This window comes from Neofelis nebulosa, chromosome 8, assembly GCF_028018385.1.
Source record: "Neofelis nebulosa isolate mNeoNeb1 chromosome 8, mNeoNeb1.pri, whole genome shotgun sequence".
NCBI classification, from domain to species: Eukaryota; Metazoa; Chordata; class Mammalia; order Carnivora; family Felidae; genus Neofelis; species Neofelis nebulosa.
The window spans coordinates 59,784,273-59,799,630 of NC_080789.1; the positions used below are offsets into that span (position 1 = coordinate 59,784,273).

A 15,358-nucleotide genomic window follows, 5' to 3' on the forward strand; every position below is an offset into this window, starting at 1 on the left:
TCCACTCGTATTCCCCTCCTATTCCCTTCCCCTACCCTTATCCTCCAAGAAGTCTGGGAAGAGAATCACTATTTAGGGAAAGTAAAATGACCAAAATAGATGCACACTACCAAGCAAACCAAGCATGAGTGGCAGCTCTGTGACGACTGGGGCACTCAGAGGTCCTGTGCTAGGCTGAAGGCTCTCCACTCTGCTCCACAGGCGAGTGTCTGCTCCCAGCCCCTTACAAACAGAATGCACAAGAGGGCATACCAGACATATAGGAGCGGCCATTGCAGTCTTCTATATCCATCTTAGAGTCTGCTGAAAGAGAAAATAGCTGCTATCAGAAGGCAGATCTGGGAAGGGAGGAGGTTTCTAACATTCTGGAATTAGCAAGTGTGTTCTGACCCTATCCTAAAGATGAAAAACCTCATACTTTGTCCTGATGAGAAAGACAATGTACCCTGACTTACAGACCCCAGGGTCTTGTCCAACCCACAACTTCTACAGGCTTCCCCAGCCTCCGAAGTAGAAACGATGTCTTACTCCAGAGTGGTCCTGGTTGTGTTGTTTTGAGAGTAGACCCCTCCTCCTGTAGGTGGAGCTGATGCTGTGGGAAAGGAGACAGGTTACAGCCCAGCTTTCTGGAGGCACAGAAACCAGCTCCATAGAAGCTCTGTACCTTGAGGATGGGGTAGTAATAAAAGGAAGAAACAGGATTCTGTCTCAGGGGATTCTTTTTTTTTGGGGGGGTGGTATGTGGGGGAGGGTGGGGGACAGGAAGGTAAATATGGAGGAGAGCAGCCCACCTCAGGTTCAGTGGAGTCCACTACTGAAGGTATAATAAACAAATTAAATCTTCAAGTGGCTTCTCCCCATATTCTTGTCACTTACATTGCTATGTTTTATTTTATTTTATTTTATTTTATTTTTTAGGGTGGGAACCCTGAATTTAAAATGCAGGTTAGTCTATTTGACAGAAGCAAGCAGTAATTGGCAGTAGAGTATTAAATCAAGAACTGAGAACAATTAAAAGTGATAATTTGTTGCAATGAATTCTCTCTTTAGGAGCCTGTGGGAGGAAGAAAAAAAAAAAATCTCTTTGGTAGAAATTTACATACCTCCAAAATTGATTTCACCAGTCACCTAATGAAAAATAAATACTCCAGGGGCAGATTTGAGGGCGCAAGAGTGGGGAAAGGAAACAGTTGGAGCTGCCACCAGGATTCCTGTCTCTTTGAAGGATCTCTCTGAGGTGGATGGATGGAAATTTGGTTTGCTTGTAATACTATACTGTTAGAGGCAAGGATCGGGGACTCTGGAGGATGCACAGGGGAAAAGTATCTATTACCCTGTCTCCCCCTTCCCCCAGGTCACTCTTGCGCCGAGAGACATCATACTCTTCTGAAAAGTCTCAGGACAAAGCCTGAAACATGGGCTTTCCTTCACTTCACAAAGCAGCTCTGCCTTAGATTTCATCAGAGAGTCCTAGTCTCACCCAGGAAACCTGGGTGTGGAAGAAAAATTTATCTAAATTTATTTTCAGTTCTTCTTTTCTTCACATCCTCCCTGAGATGGTCTCAGCTTTGGGATCAGACTGCTAGACCAAGCCACAATAATAAGTGGTTCTTTGAAGGTTCCCTTAGGGGTAATGATTAGAAGAGCCCAAGTCCACAGTGGTTAGCAAACTCATACCCCCTGGAACTAGCCATAGAACTGTGGTGGTCAGAGATTCAAAGAATGAGGAAGGGCGGTCTGGTACTCATGGGGCCCCTCTCATTTCTGAATCATTAGCTCCATAATTGCCTTTTAGGATTTTTCAAAACTACTGCAGAGCTAAGATGCCACATGTGACTTCCCTACACATACGCACACATGCACACAAACAGGAGAAGCAAGAATGGGCAAGATTTCCTCCATTTTCTGCTTGGAGAAACTGAGGCTCAGAGCAGTGACGTTACTTGTCTCTGGGCTCATGGTGAGACTGGAACAAAACAAAAGAAAAGAACACAGTTCTCCTGAGCTGTGCTCTTCCCATTAAACCATCTTGTTTCTTTTATTTAAAATAAATTTTTTTTTAATGTTTATTTTTGAGAGAGAGAGAGAGAACAAGCAGGGCAAGGGCAGAGAGAGAGAGACACAGAATCTGAAGCAGGCTCCAGGCTCTAAGCTGTCAGCACAGAGCCCGACCCAGGGCTCAAACCCACAAACTGTGAGATCATGACCTGAGCCAAAGTCGGCCCCTTAACCGACCGAGCCACCCAGGTGCCCCACTGTCTTGTTTCTTTTGGAAAGTCAGAATACTCAAGGCCTTCATGGATCTTCTTGCTTTCCCCTGGTTCTAACATCAATTAAGGCATCTTTTCCTTTGGTATGACCTCCGTGGGAGTGGGGTCTGTTACTTAAAAAGGAGGAAAAAGTAGAGCAGGCTCTACAGGGAGAAATATATTAATGTAATGTGTGTGTGGTGTGTGTATGTGTGTGAGAGAGAGAGACAGAGACAGAGAGAGAGAACACGAAGGAACCAGGGGCTAGATAAGCACTAGGTAGGCAAAACAGTTGAAGCATAGCATTCAGCTAGCACTGGCTCAGGAAGTACATCTCATTCTTGGACACCTGCCCAAATGGTCCCAAAACAATTTCCAGAAGGGTCTGAAGGAGTTGTTTTCTGAGTTGGACTTTGTTCCTAGCAGTAAACTGAGCTCTTCTGCTTCTTAATTGCTCTTAACAGGTGCTCCATGACACATCTTGGGCAAAATCAGCATTTGGCTGCCTCTAACAGGTCTACATGCCAAGTTGGTAACCCTGGAAGTGAGAGGGGATCGAGATTCTGCTGTTCCCAATCTTGGTGCTCTGAGAGCCAGAAGCAAATCAGTAGATGTACTTCACTGTTTGTTCAAGTCTCCAGGCAGCACATCCCTCCCAACCTTCCCACTCCCCGCCCCTCAAAGCACCTCCTCCCCTGCCTGGCCAGGCAGGCAGATCTTAGTGTCTCCTTAGAGGAACTGGGTCAAATTAGGCACTGCCAATTGGAGACATACCGCAGGGGGAGGAGGCATAAAAAGAGAGAAGTTAGTTACACAAGACAGGTTTGGCTCAAAGATCTTGGAAAGAAACCGGCTTTATAGCAACATAGGCATCATTCAGTGATGGAGGTAGGCACATATGTACTGTAAATTCAGTTCAGTGAGCTGAATACAAAGCAACTAGAAATAGCTAGTCTCCTAATTCAAAAGGAAGCGTCTCTGTGAGGGAGGAAAGGTTGGTCATTGTAACCTCCGGAGACAAAGGTTTTCTTCCCTGTTCTTTTGAATCCACTTGGCACTGTAACAAGAGTCCTCCATGGCCCTGGCTTTCTCCCATCAACACAGTATCACATCTGAACAGGAATGGGCAGGAATGGACATTCCTTTTAGACAGAAGATTTCCCACCACACTTCCAGACAAGTACCAGGTCATGACCAATCCAAAGTCTGACTTCCAGGGGCAGGTCAGGCATCAGCTACCACCCCCAGCTTCTCATCTCCACAAAAACATCCCCACGGCTTTCACTATTGGGTGACAAAAATGTCAGAAAGTCAAGTTTTCTGTATGTGGTAGCTCTGAAAGCCTGAAATAAGATGGATATCACAAGTATTTAAAGCTCTTCAAATCCTTCAAAGAATCCTGTTTGATCAGTGACACTCCAAAATTGGAATTTAAAATATACTCCATGTGGTCTAGTGTGTAGAAAGGTAGGAAGGAGGATATTGTTGGGAAAGAAAGTGGAGGTGGAGAGAGTGGCAAGGATTTGTGCCATCCTTTTGGTTATTGTTCCGGAACTGCAGCAGAGAGTAGCAATCTTTTCTCTGGTCTCTCTTAGGACCTGGGACCTGAAGTGTAGCCCGGTGATTATTAGCAAGACAGAACTTTTCACCTGCATGGGAGTGAGCAGTTCAGGTACTGCAAGTAAACCAAACCCACAGCATCATCCTCTCCTGTCTGTACCTCCATGAACTGAATGAAAGCGACACAAAAACATGTTGGAGTCACATAGCTGGTTCTGTGGTCTATCAGGGCTTTGCATAACTGGGGACAGGAAAGAAGTAAATGGTTGAGGGAAGAGATGGAATAAGGCATTGTCTGCAGCCTGACTACGTGCCCCTTTCCAGGAAACAGACCTTGACATTGAGCAATCTGCAGCTCTGAAATGATCTTTGGGTCAACCTAGTACTCTCTGAAGGAAACCCACCAACCTTTTCTCAGCTCATGTGTCTGTCTTTATAGCAGAAAGGTCTGACTCATTTTTTTCACCAGGCTGTAGATGATGACCTTCTGTCTACATATAAGACAGACGAAGACAGCTCAGCTTCATTATCCAAGTGCTTGGGGAGCAGTGCTGAGGGGATGAATTCCCAGGTAATCCTAGGAATGACCAGTCTCTAAAAAAAGAAGGGGTATGAGCTGGAAACACAACATCTGGGGAGTGGGAAAATATCACCTCATTGTCTCCTTTTAGATCTCAGAAGGATGAATATTTTCTCTTGTTCTTTGCGCTTCCCTGTCCTCCCCACGTAGACTGCAGAAGAGAGAGAAGGCTAAGGTTTATAGGTGGGAGGAGAAACAATCGTACCCCTCCCATGTCTCATTTTAGGACTTAAGAAACTATGGAGGGGCTAAACTAAACAGGTAAATCACTAGGTGATGCGCACGAGCTGATACTCCCTGGGTTTGTGGTATACCCTGAAGTATTTGAGCCCTGTGTTTATAGAAAGGCCCCACAAAGTCACTGCTATTCAACTGTATGTTTGGGTAAAGGTGAGAAAAGTAGGCCAGCAGTGTTCGATTTGAGTTTCTTAATAATTAGTTTTGAAGCCAAAGATGCCCCTAACAAAGTTAGCTCAAGTGAAGTTTGAAATTACGTGGAAGGTTCAGTGAACTATCCTGACTGGTAAAGAGTAGCAAAAAGGGGGAAGAGATGGGAACAATTGCCTTTGGTGGCAGTCCTGACCAGAAGTCTCTAATGCATGCTGATCAACAGGGCTCACTGTTGTTTGGGCGGGACAGATATTTTCAGGCTCCTCTGCTAACAAAGAATCTTGCCCTGACAAGTAAGCCTCTCTTCTTGTGGAGGGCCTAGGGCAGGAATGTTGTAGGACCTGGGGAATCTTGCAGCTAGAATGGAGTTGAGAGATGATCTCCAATCTCTTGTTTTTTAACAGAAGAAGAAACTAAGCTGAGTCACCTATCTGGTTAGTGACAGAATTAAGACCAAATAGAACCCAGGTTATCAGTCTGGTAACCAGTCTTTCTACTACAGCCCAAAGTTAAATTTTGCCACAGTGGGAAGGTTTGGGACCACCCATGCTTACCTTCCTTCTCGGATGTTGAAATGAAAAGTTTGGGGGTCTGCATCTTGTGGCTTAAATCCTTAAACTAGAAACACTGGTTTATGGATGGAAGAAAAAATAATCCTCTCCCTCCCATGTCTCTTTTTAGAGATTATGAGCCTGAGGGAAATGCCAACCTAGGCCCTTACTAGGTCTCTTTAAGGTAGAAACAGAGCTCCTTGGCTCAAGGATTACACCAGCATATGTATTCCAGCAGAGTCTACAAGGTTGATGCCACTCCCACTGGTGGGGTAGGAGGGGACAGGCCATTCATATCAGCACTATCCTTTCTTAGATGCTTTCGTCAGATAAACCTTGAAATTATCTCCCTGTTTCCAATACAGAATCTACAACTCTTCTGAGAAGGAGGCAAATCAAACAGCTGGGAATTCAGAGCCTTCTTTAGGCAGGGTCATGACACCAACAAAGAAAGAGAGTCCCTCTGCCTGTAGCATTGTCTACACCCACAGAGCTCCACATTCTTATTTGTTCTTGTAGAGTAAAATGAGCCCAGAAATACCTGCCCTACAATAATTTGTCTTCATTTTTCCTTGGTTATTTTGTGTGTATGTTGAAGGAAAAAAGATGGCCAGTTTGGGAGAAAATAATTTCTTTGTGGATGTTAGTAGGAGGTAAAAGGTGGGATAATGTTCCTCCCACACTGGGAAGTACAAGCTGCAGATTTAAACTAGGAGAAAATAAAGAAGAAATGTTCAGTTGCATTTTCACTGGAAAAAAGTCAGGACTTCTTTCTGAGCCAAGTCCCAAAACATGCTTTGCTCTTAACCTACTAAGAGGAAGGGGATTGCCCAGAAGCTACAACTGAACTACCTGCACTCAGTGGGCAACAAAGACATTATATTCTGTGCTTGAGACATCAGCATCTATTGACTAGGGCAAGATATAATTCCGACCCTGCCAAATTGAGGGCAGCTCCCACCACCTGGGACCCACCCTAGAAGCTCCAGTGAGATCTATCCTGCTTCCCAATGGCTACACTATTTTCTTATTTTATTTTTTTTAATTTTCTCCTTTTAAGACTTTGTTTTTATCTCATGAGCCACTCTTCTGACTATTCTCATGATGCAGGGAGCTGTCTGGATTCTCTGGCTTTCGGGTGTTCAGGCAAGGCTGAAGTTCCCTACACCACAAAGCAATATTAACTGAACTACTGACAGACCAATGAGGAGATACTTCTACCAAACAAGAAGCTACAATTTCAACGATTGTTTGATTTGGACTTGTCCTGGTCTTGTCCTCAGAATCACAGTTATCTTAGGTGGAATTATTAGGTAGTCAGACACCTGGTTTTAATGCTTCCTAAGAATATCAACATGTACCTTCACACAGATAAAGTGAACAAATAGCAGTAAGGGGAAACAGCAGGCCTCAATGTTTTTTTTATTATACATTTTTTTTAACGTTTATTTATTTTTGAGAGAGAGAGAGAGAGAGAGCATGAGCAGGGGAGAGCAGAAAGAGAGAGAGAGAGAGAGAGAGAGAGGGAGACAGAGAATCCAAAGCAGGCTCCAAGCTGTCAGCACAGAGCCTGATTCGGGGGTCAAACCCACAAACTGTGAGATCATGACCTGAGCCCAAGTGGAACAATTAACCAACTGAGCCACCCAGGTGCCCTGGCCTCAAATGGTCTTCTGCTTGGCCTTGATGATGGAAGGCCTAGCGTTGATATGTGAGTGAGTCAGAAACTTTCTAAGCTCACCACTGATGCTTTAAGGGTTCAGGAGGGGTAGACTGGGAAACAGGTGGGGCTATGAAACATGTCAGTGGGGGATCTGTAAGAGTCACAACAGTTGGCAGTTTTGCTTATGAGAGAAAGGACTGACATGAAAGAAGGTATGCAAAACTTGACACAATATAGTTGGTAATGCATCAAATCTTCCTGGAAGCAGAGTTAGTAAATTCTTGACCCTGGAGAAAGAAATGGGGTACTTTATTTCCTAAACATCTTATACCTAAAGATCTGTGTTCCATTAAAACCCAACTCATGACAGGACTCCAACTGGTCCTCATGACAGGACCAGTCACGATTAAAAAAATTTAAAAAGCGGGGCACCTGGATGGTTCAGTTGGTTAAGCAGGGGACTTTGGCTCAGGTCATGATCTTGTGGTTCATGAGTTCGAGCCCTGCATTGGGTTCTCTGTTGTCAGCACAGAGCCTGACTGAGATCCTCTGTCTCCCTCTCTCTCTCAAAAATAAAATAAACATTAAAAATTTGAAAAAATTAAAAAGTAGAGAAGTCAAATGAAAATTTCAAAAGTGAGAATCTACAACTCTAGCAGACAAGGGGGAAGAAAATAACTGGGGATGGGTTGTGCGAAGAGGTACACGGAGGCCTATTTTAGTTTACAACTGCTTCCCAAAGTCTGTCTCTCCTTAGAGTCCTCAGACCCAGGGCTTCCTCTGTTACATTTCTTTCTTAGGACTCATATGCAGTGAATCTCTTCCTTCCCAGCCCTGCTTCTCAGGTTCCCTAGACGTCTCACCCTACATGGTACCTTAGACCGCACTTTCCACTTGCACTCGAAGTTTCTTCTCTACTGTTTCTCTCATTCTGCTCATTGCCTCCCAGATCTTCCCACCGAGGCCTATGTCCTTCTCTCTAACCTTCTCGACAAACCGCCACCCCCCCCAGTCCTCTCGCTTTTTTGCCCAGGTACCCCCTCTGCTTCTCCTTTCTCACCCTCTTCTGTTCTACCCTAGCAGTACCCCACCAAGGAGCCTCGCGCACCCAGCTCCTGGATGTCTTGACCCGTCTCCCGCCTTTTTAGGACCCTTTGGCTCTCCGTTACCTTCCCCTCAACCTTGGAGCCTCGAGCCTAACTCCCACACTAGCTGGGCCAGCTCCCTCCCCTCGGGCCACAGCCCAGGCGGCCACCCTCTTCCCGCCAGCCCCCAGTCCGGGTCTCCCCTAGCTTCACGCCCAAGCCCCTCAGGCCCCGCCCCCGGCGACCGAGGCCCCGCCCCCAGCGCTTCGCCCAAGCCCCGCCCCTCACTCACCTGAGGCAGCTTCGCGCGCGCGCAAGCTGGGGGGGGGGGGGGGTGAGGGAGAGGGGACGGTGTTGGGGAAGAGGGGGGCGGGGCGGCGGGGGTCCCCCACTCTGGCCCGGGCGGCCCAGTGCGGGGGGAGTGGGGTCACTGAGGCGGCGGCAATCGGGCCGGACCCGGGACCCGGGCACTCAGCGGCGGCGGCGGCGGCTCCATCTCCATCAGCGGCTTCACCTGAGGAGGGACCGGCCCCCCCCACCAACCCCCCCCACCAGGGCCGTCCCCCCTCCCCCGAACAACTTCCGGTCCCACTACCAGGCGACAGGCGGCGTGGCCGAACACCGAGCGCCCCCAAGCCGGGGAGACTGCTGGGGAAAGGAAAAAGAGCTAGGGGAGAGTAGCCGAGCGCCGAAAGCTTCAAGTCGGAAAGGAGCGGTCGCGTGCGGAGGGTAACTCGATGACTGCCCCTGCATCTGCGTTTGATTTGTAAGCTAGGCGCACTTTGGATGCCCCCACCTGCCGTGGCATATCTGCCCCTAGTGCCAAGTTTTGCCCTGCCTCTGCTATGGCAATATTGATTTTAGCCTCTTAGAATTCTTTGCTTTTCCTGCCAAGTGTTTAGAAATGGGGAGGGGCGGGAGGAGCTTAACAATGCCATTTAAAAAAATCTTGAGGGTATTCTTAGGTGAGTCACCTAAGCAACGCTACAGATACTGGCGGACCTCGGAGAAGGAAGCCCCACTTTTTGACTTCCCTACACCTACTTCCCTTTTCCCTCCCCCCCCCACCTTGTTTGGGATTATCTCACTACATATCCCAGGACCAGTGCACCTCCCTCCTGCAATATGCTCACGCTCCAGCCTCAAGAAGTCCCCAAAGTCATAATCTTTTCTTTTTTCGGAGTTGTGTCTTAAACAGATACTTTATTGATGCGTTTAGAAAAGTGGAACTATAAAGGGGCAGGATTGCACCTCTCACGACCCCTGGCAACCAGAAAGTCAGTAGAAAGTTGCATATACACTTTTTGTACACATATCCACACACATTTTCTGAAGACTCCCAAGAGGAAAAGCAAAATAAAGTGATGATAGACACTAGAAGTGGAGGTGGGGTAGGAGGAGAAGAGTGCTTGTTTACAGAAATTTCCCACTTCTAGCCTCCATCTTCAACAGCTCTCAACTTCTGGCATAATAGGGATATGTAACATAGTGTCAAAGGAGAGCTGGTGTCTGGGTGGAAATGTGCAATGTGTGTATTTGTGTGTGGTTTAGGAAGGCATAGTATAGGGTTGTGATCCAAGAAGTGGAGGTGGAAGGAAAGGTTTTCCTGTGGTAACAAGGCAAAAGGATGTGTGTGGAAAGGGGTTGAGATGATGATTCTGGGGAGTAGGTAATTCCATTTCACCTTCTTATGGGGTGACATGGACATGGACACGGTGCCAGGCATTGCTGAGCACACCTCGCAGGTTCCAGATTGGGGCCACGGTGTCTGGTTGCACATTGTAGCTGTCGTCTACAGCTTTACAAACAATGTTCAATTCCTTTCTCCCAGCCGGCACAGGGGCTTGCAGCTGCCATAGTCGCCAGGCCCAGGCCTTTCGGGGACGCTGTTCCTCTCCATCCAGCTCTGCCACGTGCCAGGTTAGGCCCCCATCCAGAGACACATCCACCCTGACCACAGCCCTCCCACCACCACTCCATGCATAGCCCTTGATAGTCACCTCCCCTGATTGTACTGTCTCCCCATCCTTGGGTTCTGTGATGGCTGACTGGACAGGAAGTTCCTGAATAGATGGAGCTGAGTCAAAATCTACTGTGTCCCAGTCCACAGATGGAGAGAAGCCTTTATAATCCCGCCGCTGCCAGTGACTGTAACTTTCCTCTGGTTCCACACTCACTTTGCCCAGCCATTTGACATGGCGGGCACCCACCACACCAGGAACGACCACTCGCACAGGGAAGCCATGGTCACGAGGCAGAGGCTGCCCATTCATCTCGTATGCCAGCAGGACCTCAGCTTCAGGATCCATGGCCCGAGCCAGAGGGATGGATGCTCCATAGGCAGTCCCTGTGGGGTCTGAATCCAGTCCCTCAAAGCAGACATGGGCCTCAGTTTCACAGAGTTGGTGACCAGCCTTGGCTAACACATCACAAAGGCGTGCCCCAGCCCAGCGTGCAGTGCTAATAGCCCCGATATTCCACTCCAGACCTCTCACTTCTTTGAACTGAGTCATTTCAGAGCGCCGGTTGCCAGCACACTGCAGAGTTACAGTGATCTCGTGTTTGGGGAACTTGTACAAGTCATCCAGGGATAGGCACAGTGACTGACCCCCAGGTGGCCCTACTACATGCAGACGATAGGTTTCTGGGTCCAGGTTAGGTACAGGCAGATGGTTCCGGGTGAAGAAGATAGGGTTAGGTGTGATATAGTTTTCCGTCAGCAATTCAGGGGGGGGCTCTGCATTAAAGGGGCGCTGGCTGTTGACCTTCAGGGCTGGGTGACGTACGGGATCATCAATGTAGGGGTCAGAGGTCTTCAAGGTGGAAGGTACCTTGTCTTCAGGGCTCAGCTCCCCAATCTTGTACTGAGCCAGCATCTCACGCACATGGGGCTGGTTATGAACAGCATAGAGGGCCCAGAAGGGCTCTAGAGGACCCCCTGCTGCTAGCATCAGCTTTGATGGCCCCCCAGGGTGTAGGTCCACAAATTCTGTAACATCAAACACCTCACAGCCCAGAGTCACCCAGATCCTAGTCTCAGGGCTGCTGTGAGATCTCACTTCCTCTCTTGTGTATACGTGTGGTGACTCCTGAGTAGCCTGCAGACAACGCAGGGGTAAGGCAAAAAGAAACATAAACAGTAAGAAGGAATCACTCTTGCTTACCCTGACCCAAACCATAAAGTCATGGCCACTGTGAAAGAGAGGTAGCAGATTTCATCTTTACTCTGCATGAAGACAGTATCACCATGGGCTCTATGGTAATAGCCTGGGTTGCCTGGGGAGTTTATTAGGGCCCCCTTGTTCTGACAGTGAAGTCCCTTTCTTCCCCACTTACCCTGCACCGGTGGTCATGATAGGCCAACACTGCACCCAGGCCTAGCAGAGTCCCCATGACTTTCCATCCCCCGGTGCTGGAGTTATCACCAGAGAAGGCAAGGCTGGGGCACTGGGGCTGAAGTGAATCATCTGTAGAGCAAGCCCGAATATAGAGCCTTGAGGGGGCTGACTTGAGTCTGGAAGAGAGAGAGGTCCTCTTAGCAGCACACTCCTGATCATAGGAAAGGGACAGTGAAGGCCTGAGGTTTACCAGGTTGGCCATTGGTTCCTTCAGTTGGGACTTAAGTTTCTCCAGGATTGAGTGGAACAAGCAGGTGAGATATGGCTTTCCCTTTCCTCCTTAGTAGCCAGTATTTCAACTATCTTATCTGGTAGATAAATGTCATAAAGATACTGGGGGTGGGGAATATGGGCTAAGAGACAAGTTCTAGGATGCGATGGCCTACCTGCAGGCCTGTCGGAGATGGGGGATCACAGCCCTGTGCAGCAGCATTGTGACAGACCTGTGGGAAAAAGATTCCAGGATCAAGATAAGGAGTTCTGGGAGGGGATGATATTAGTGAAACTTGAGGAAATGAGTGGAAGGAAGACACAGAGGTCAGCAAGGTGCTCTCTGGGCAAATGAAGAGACTTTTTCTGTGGTAATGAGGCCAAAGGAAGGGACTATGTATGGGGGGAGGTCCAAATGGGTCCTTAGAGAAAACATAAAGGACTTCAAAGAGACTGTGCTGACAGGATGGAAGGGAATGGGGCAGTGGGTAGGGGGCTTCTAGAATCACCATCCTCCATTCTCTACTCTATCCACTACAGAGACCAATGTTCAGGGCCAAGGGCCTAAAGGTCAGAAGCCAAAATGTCGACTGTCCAGTTTGCTGGTTTATTATTTCCAAAGTCAGCAGAGGACAAATGAGAGGCAGACCAACTTAGGGACAAAAACATGAAAAAGGCAGTGGCAGTCTAACAGGGTGAACCAGCTCAGATTCTGGGGAGTCAAACTGTTTTGGGTTTGTGAAATGAGCCTTACCATTAACCAGCCCCATTTCCTGGGCAAAATACCAACTCTCTCAGAACTTATGTCCTCATCTATGAAATGAGATCTACCTAGCAGAGCGGCTGTGAGGAGCAAACACATAATAACATGGTTTTTGAAGGCCTTTCAGTCCCTTCCTTTCCTTCTACCAACCTTAGGAAAAAAGAAAATTGAACCTGGCTGGGAACTGGACTCCAACCTAGGGTTCTCACCCCTACCTTGTCTATGCCATTCCCGTGAACTCAGCAAATGGAGAAGTTAATGGCTTTGGTGTCAGGGAGTGGGCTAAAGAAGTAATTTTTCCCCTCTCTGCCCTGCAGCAGTTCGTTCCTCACAGCATTGAGCAGCTCACTGACCCCAGGAAGGCCAAATCCAGGAAGAGTAAGAACAGTCCCAATTGCTGGCAAAATGCTAAAAAGGGGGGCAGGCCGAGAAACTGTGAGGGAGATACGAACAGGAGCAGTCTGCATTTTACTCCTGGGCCATGGGATCCTCACTCTCCCTCCCACCTGCCCTTAGTCCCAGCAGCCCACTTGAACCAGAGGGGAGTGGTCCAGGTAGGACTGACTTGCGGGTAAACTTGGTAAACCCAGTGTCCCAGGTTTGGGAGAAGCAGCCTTCTGCTCCAAAACAGACGCCACCTCCCTTTTGCGGGTGGTGACGCCTCACCCCCCGGGGGGCACTTTAGGTAGGAGGATATGTCCAACTCCAGAGCACAAGCACCCAGTCCAATGCCATTGCCCAGCAGCTGGTACAAGAGTGTCTCGTAGCAACACACTGCGCTCCTAAGAGGAGCAGCGGGAGTGGAGGTGGTAGTGGGTTTTTGTTCGAACCCATGGGGTTCGGAGCACCCCCGGGTCCCAAGGCCCTGGCCATCTCCCAGGTTACCAGTCCTTCCTCCTCCTCCCACTCCCAGTCCCCAGCCCCCTTACCGGGTTCGGGTTCGGCGTCAGGCGTCTGCAGGGCGGCTGGCTCACCCGCCCGCTCCCAGAGACTGCTGGCGAAGGGGCGGGGCCAGCATCGTGACGTTGGGGCCGAGTGAAGGAGCACTCTCGCCTTTCTGTTCGTCCCCCAGCCATTGGCTGGCCGCGCGCCTGCAAGCTGCTGTGCCCGCCTTCTGGAGGCGGAGGCAGGAGGGGTGCCACGAGGGCTCGGAGCTAAGACTGGCTGTTTTTTGTTTCCAGTCCCCGCTCGACAAGGAATGGGACTCTCACTGTTGTCCAGAACTGGGCAGTGGAAGGTGACGAGGACTCCAAAGCTTGGGCTGAGAGGTGGGAGGTTTTGAGACGCTCCCGCCCTGCCCCTACGGCTGTGACACAAGGTGCGTTCACTGAGAAGGCCTGGGAATCCAGCCGGCATTCTCCCGGCTGTGAGCTCCACCTCTACCCTGTTTTTGACAAACATCTGTGTTGCAACTAAAACAGCCCAGTTTGCCTTTTAGTGAAAACAAGGTCAAGCGCTCAATTCTCTTATATCCAAGAATAAATACAGAAACGAGGCTTAAATAGTGGTTCAAAGACTAGTTCCCTTGGACATGTCTATTTTCTTCCCAAAGTATGGAACAATACAAATACCGACTTTTTTTTAGTTAAGCCAATTAAAAAATCATTGTCATAACTAGAACAATATTTTAATACCCCCAAGTATAAAGATTATAATCGCTCATAATCACACAGTGGAGAGCACTAAGAATACGTTTGCCATTATCCTTTCATCCTTTGGTGCAGTACCGAAAACTTACTTTGTTATTGGCTGGCTGTGAACCTGAGGCGAACGTGTCCACACTGCCCTCTAGAGGCCAAAAGGTTGAACTACAACCTTACTAAGTGAAGGTCTTCATCTTTAATTTTGGAAGATCATTTCCTCTCCCTTTCTGCTCTCCTAAAGTGAACTAGAGCTTTTGTCAAGAATCATTGAGCCCTGGGGGGAGTACTAAGAGACAGAAGGAAAGGGGAATTGACAGTGAAAAGGTGAGTTTGGCCCTGAGGGTTTTGGAAATTCCAACTCAACCGTGTTCAATTAAATCATCGGAGAGGTCTGATGCCCAACCTATCCTACCAGCCTTGAAAATTGGGCTCAGACCAAGAATACAGAGAAATCAGTTAGGGACTGTCTGAGGCTGCAGGATAAGACTTCTCCATAATAACAGTGTCATCTTGTGTGCTCCACACATACTTTACACAATTGACCTTTGAACCTCAACTTTTCTTCATTTTACAGAAGAAGAAACTGAGGCAGAGAGCAGTTAAGTACCTAGGTCAAGGCCGCAGCTGATAAGTTGGTAGATGGGATTGTAATGCCAGCTCTGTCTGGCACCAGTCCTTCTTCCTGTACTTCTGCAACCATACCTGATCTTTCTCTGTGTCATTCTCTCCCACCCACCTCCATTTAGACTGTGATGGACTGAAGGGCTTCAAGTACAGTAGCAAACAAGAGCAGATCTAGGAGAAATTTTCCTGTTGGGGTGGAAATGATCAATTAAAAATACAAATTTAGTGCTTTCTTTAACCTTCTTTAGGTCACGGACCCCTCTAAGATACTAGCAAGGCAAGCAAGGCACACTTTCCCTGGAGAAATGCACATAAACTTTTGCAGAATACTTCAAAGGATTCACAAATACCTTTCCTTCCAGTCTCATCAATTGTTTGCCCAGAGGTCCACAGACCACACCCCCCACCCCACCCTGCCCAATATGTATTAAGAGGTCTATAAAAATAAGTTATGTCAGATTTGATGAGCTCTCTAGTGGCTTGGGAATAGGAGTGATTAAACAGCAATAAAGCGAATATTTTCCAAATTGGGCTATCTCACTATTCAAGAAAGATTAAAGGGAACTTATAAGGAAGTACGATGACGTAGGAGAGGGTATATTTCTGATTCACGAAAACATTGAATGCCCTTTCTTCCAAATT

General features: G+C 48.1%; 2 protein-coding genes and 1 long non-coding RNA gene across 13 annotated transcripts in view; 1 reads left to right on the forward strand and 2 right to left on the reverse strand.

Annotated features, from left to right (window-relative positions):
* LOC131519410 (uncharacterized) overlaps positions 1–6,073 on the forward strand; it is a 25,922-nt gene extending 19,849 nt beyond the window's left edge. The window contains exon 6 of the long non-coding RNA XR_009265615.1: positions 3,845–6,073. This is a non-coding gene — a long non-coding RNA (uncharacterized LOC131519410). The remainder of the gene's footprint in view (positions 1–3,844) is intronic.
* IKZF4 (IKAROS family zinc finger 4) overlaps positions 1–8,635 on the reverse strand; it is a 26,397-nt gene extending 17,762 nt beyond the window's left edge. Inside the window, exons 1-2 of one of the 7 annotated variants that reach the window (XM_058742423.1) lie at positions 8,371–8,635; positions 253–303 (exon numbers count right to left, since the gene is read on the reverse strand). In XM_058742423.1, coding sequence (XP_058598406.1) covers positions 253–292 — 40 coding nt within the window. In that variant the 5' untranslated portion in view covers positions 293–303; positions 8,371–8,635. Of the gene's footprint in view, positions 1–110; positions 230–252; positions 304–8,370 lie in introns of those variants that run through there. The other 6 variants (XM_058742421.1, XM_058742420.1, XM_058742419.1 and 3 more) reach the window with 6 other exon arrangements.
* Positions 8,636–9,261: 626 nt separating this feature from the next.
* SUOX (sulfite oxidase) lies at positions 9,262–15,125 on the reverse strand. 5 transcript variants are annotated; one of them, XM_058742428.1, is made up of 5 exons: positions 13,379–13,472; positions 12,665–12,857; positions 11,863–11,919; positions 11,415–11,592; positions 9,262–11,176 (listed from the first exon to the last, which is right to left on the reverse strand). In XM_058742428.1, exons 3-5 carry the CDS (start codon positions 11,907–11,909, stop codon positions 9,767–9,769), a joined length of 1,635 nt encoding a protein of 544 aa, XP_058598411.1. In that variant the 5' UTR covers positions 11,910–11,919; positions 12,665–12,857; positions 13,379–13,472; the 3' UTR covers positions 9,262–9,766. The 5 variants fall into 5 exon arrangements, with proteins under 5 accessions (XP_058598411.1, XP_058598410.1, XP_058598409.1 ...); XM_058742427.1 differs by having other exon boundaries at positions 12,665–12,882; positions 13,379–13,467; XM_058742426.1 differs by lacking the exon at positions 12,665–12,857 and having other exon boundaries at positions 13,379–13,490.
* Positions 15,126–15,358: the final 233 nt, after the last annotated feature.

Coding starts and splice junctions, on each gene's coding strand:
- SUOX (XM_058742425.1), bottom strand. CDS start 12,198: ATGGTGATTCTAGAAGCCCCCTACCCACTGCCCCATTCCCTTCCATCC. Junction 11,177..11,862: donor CATCTCCGACAGGCCTGCAG/GTAGGCCATCGC, acceptor CGTTGTCTGCAG/GCTACTCAGGAGTCACCACA.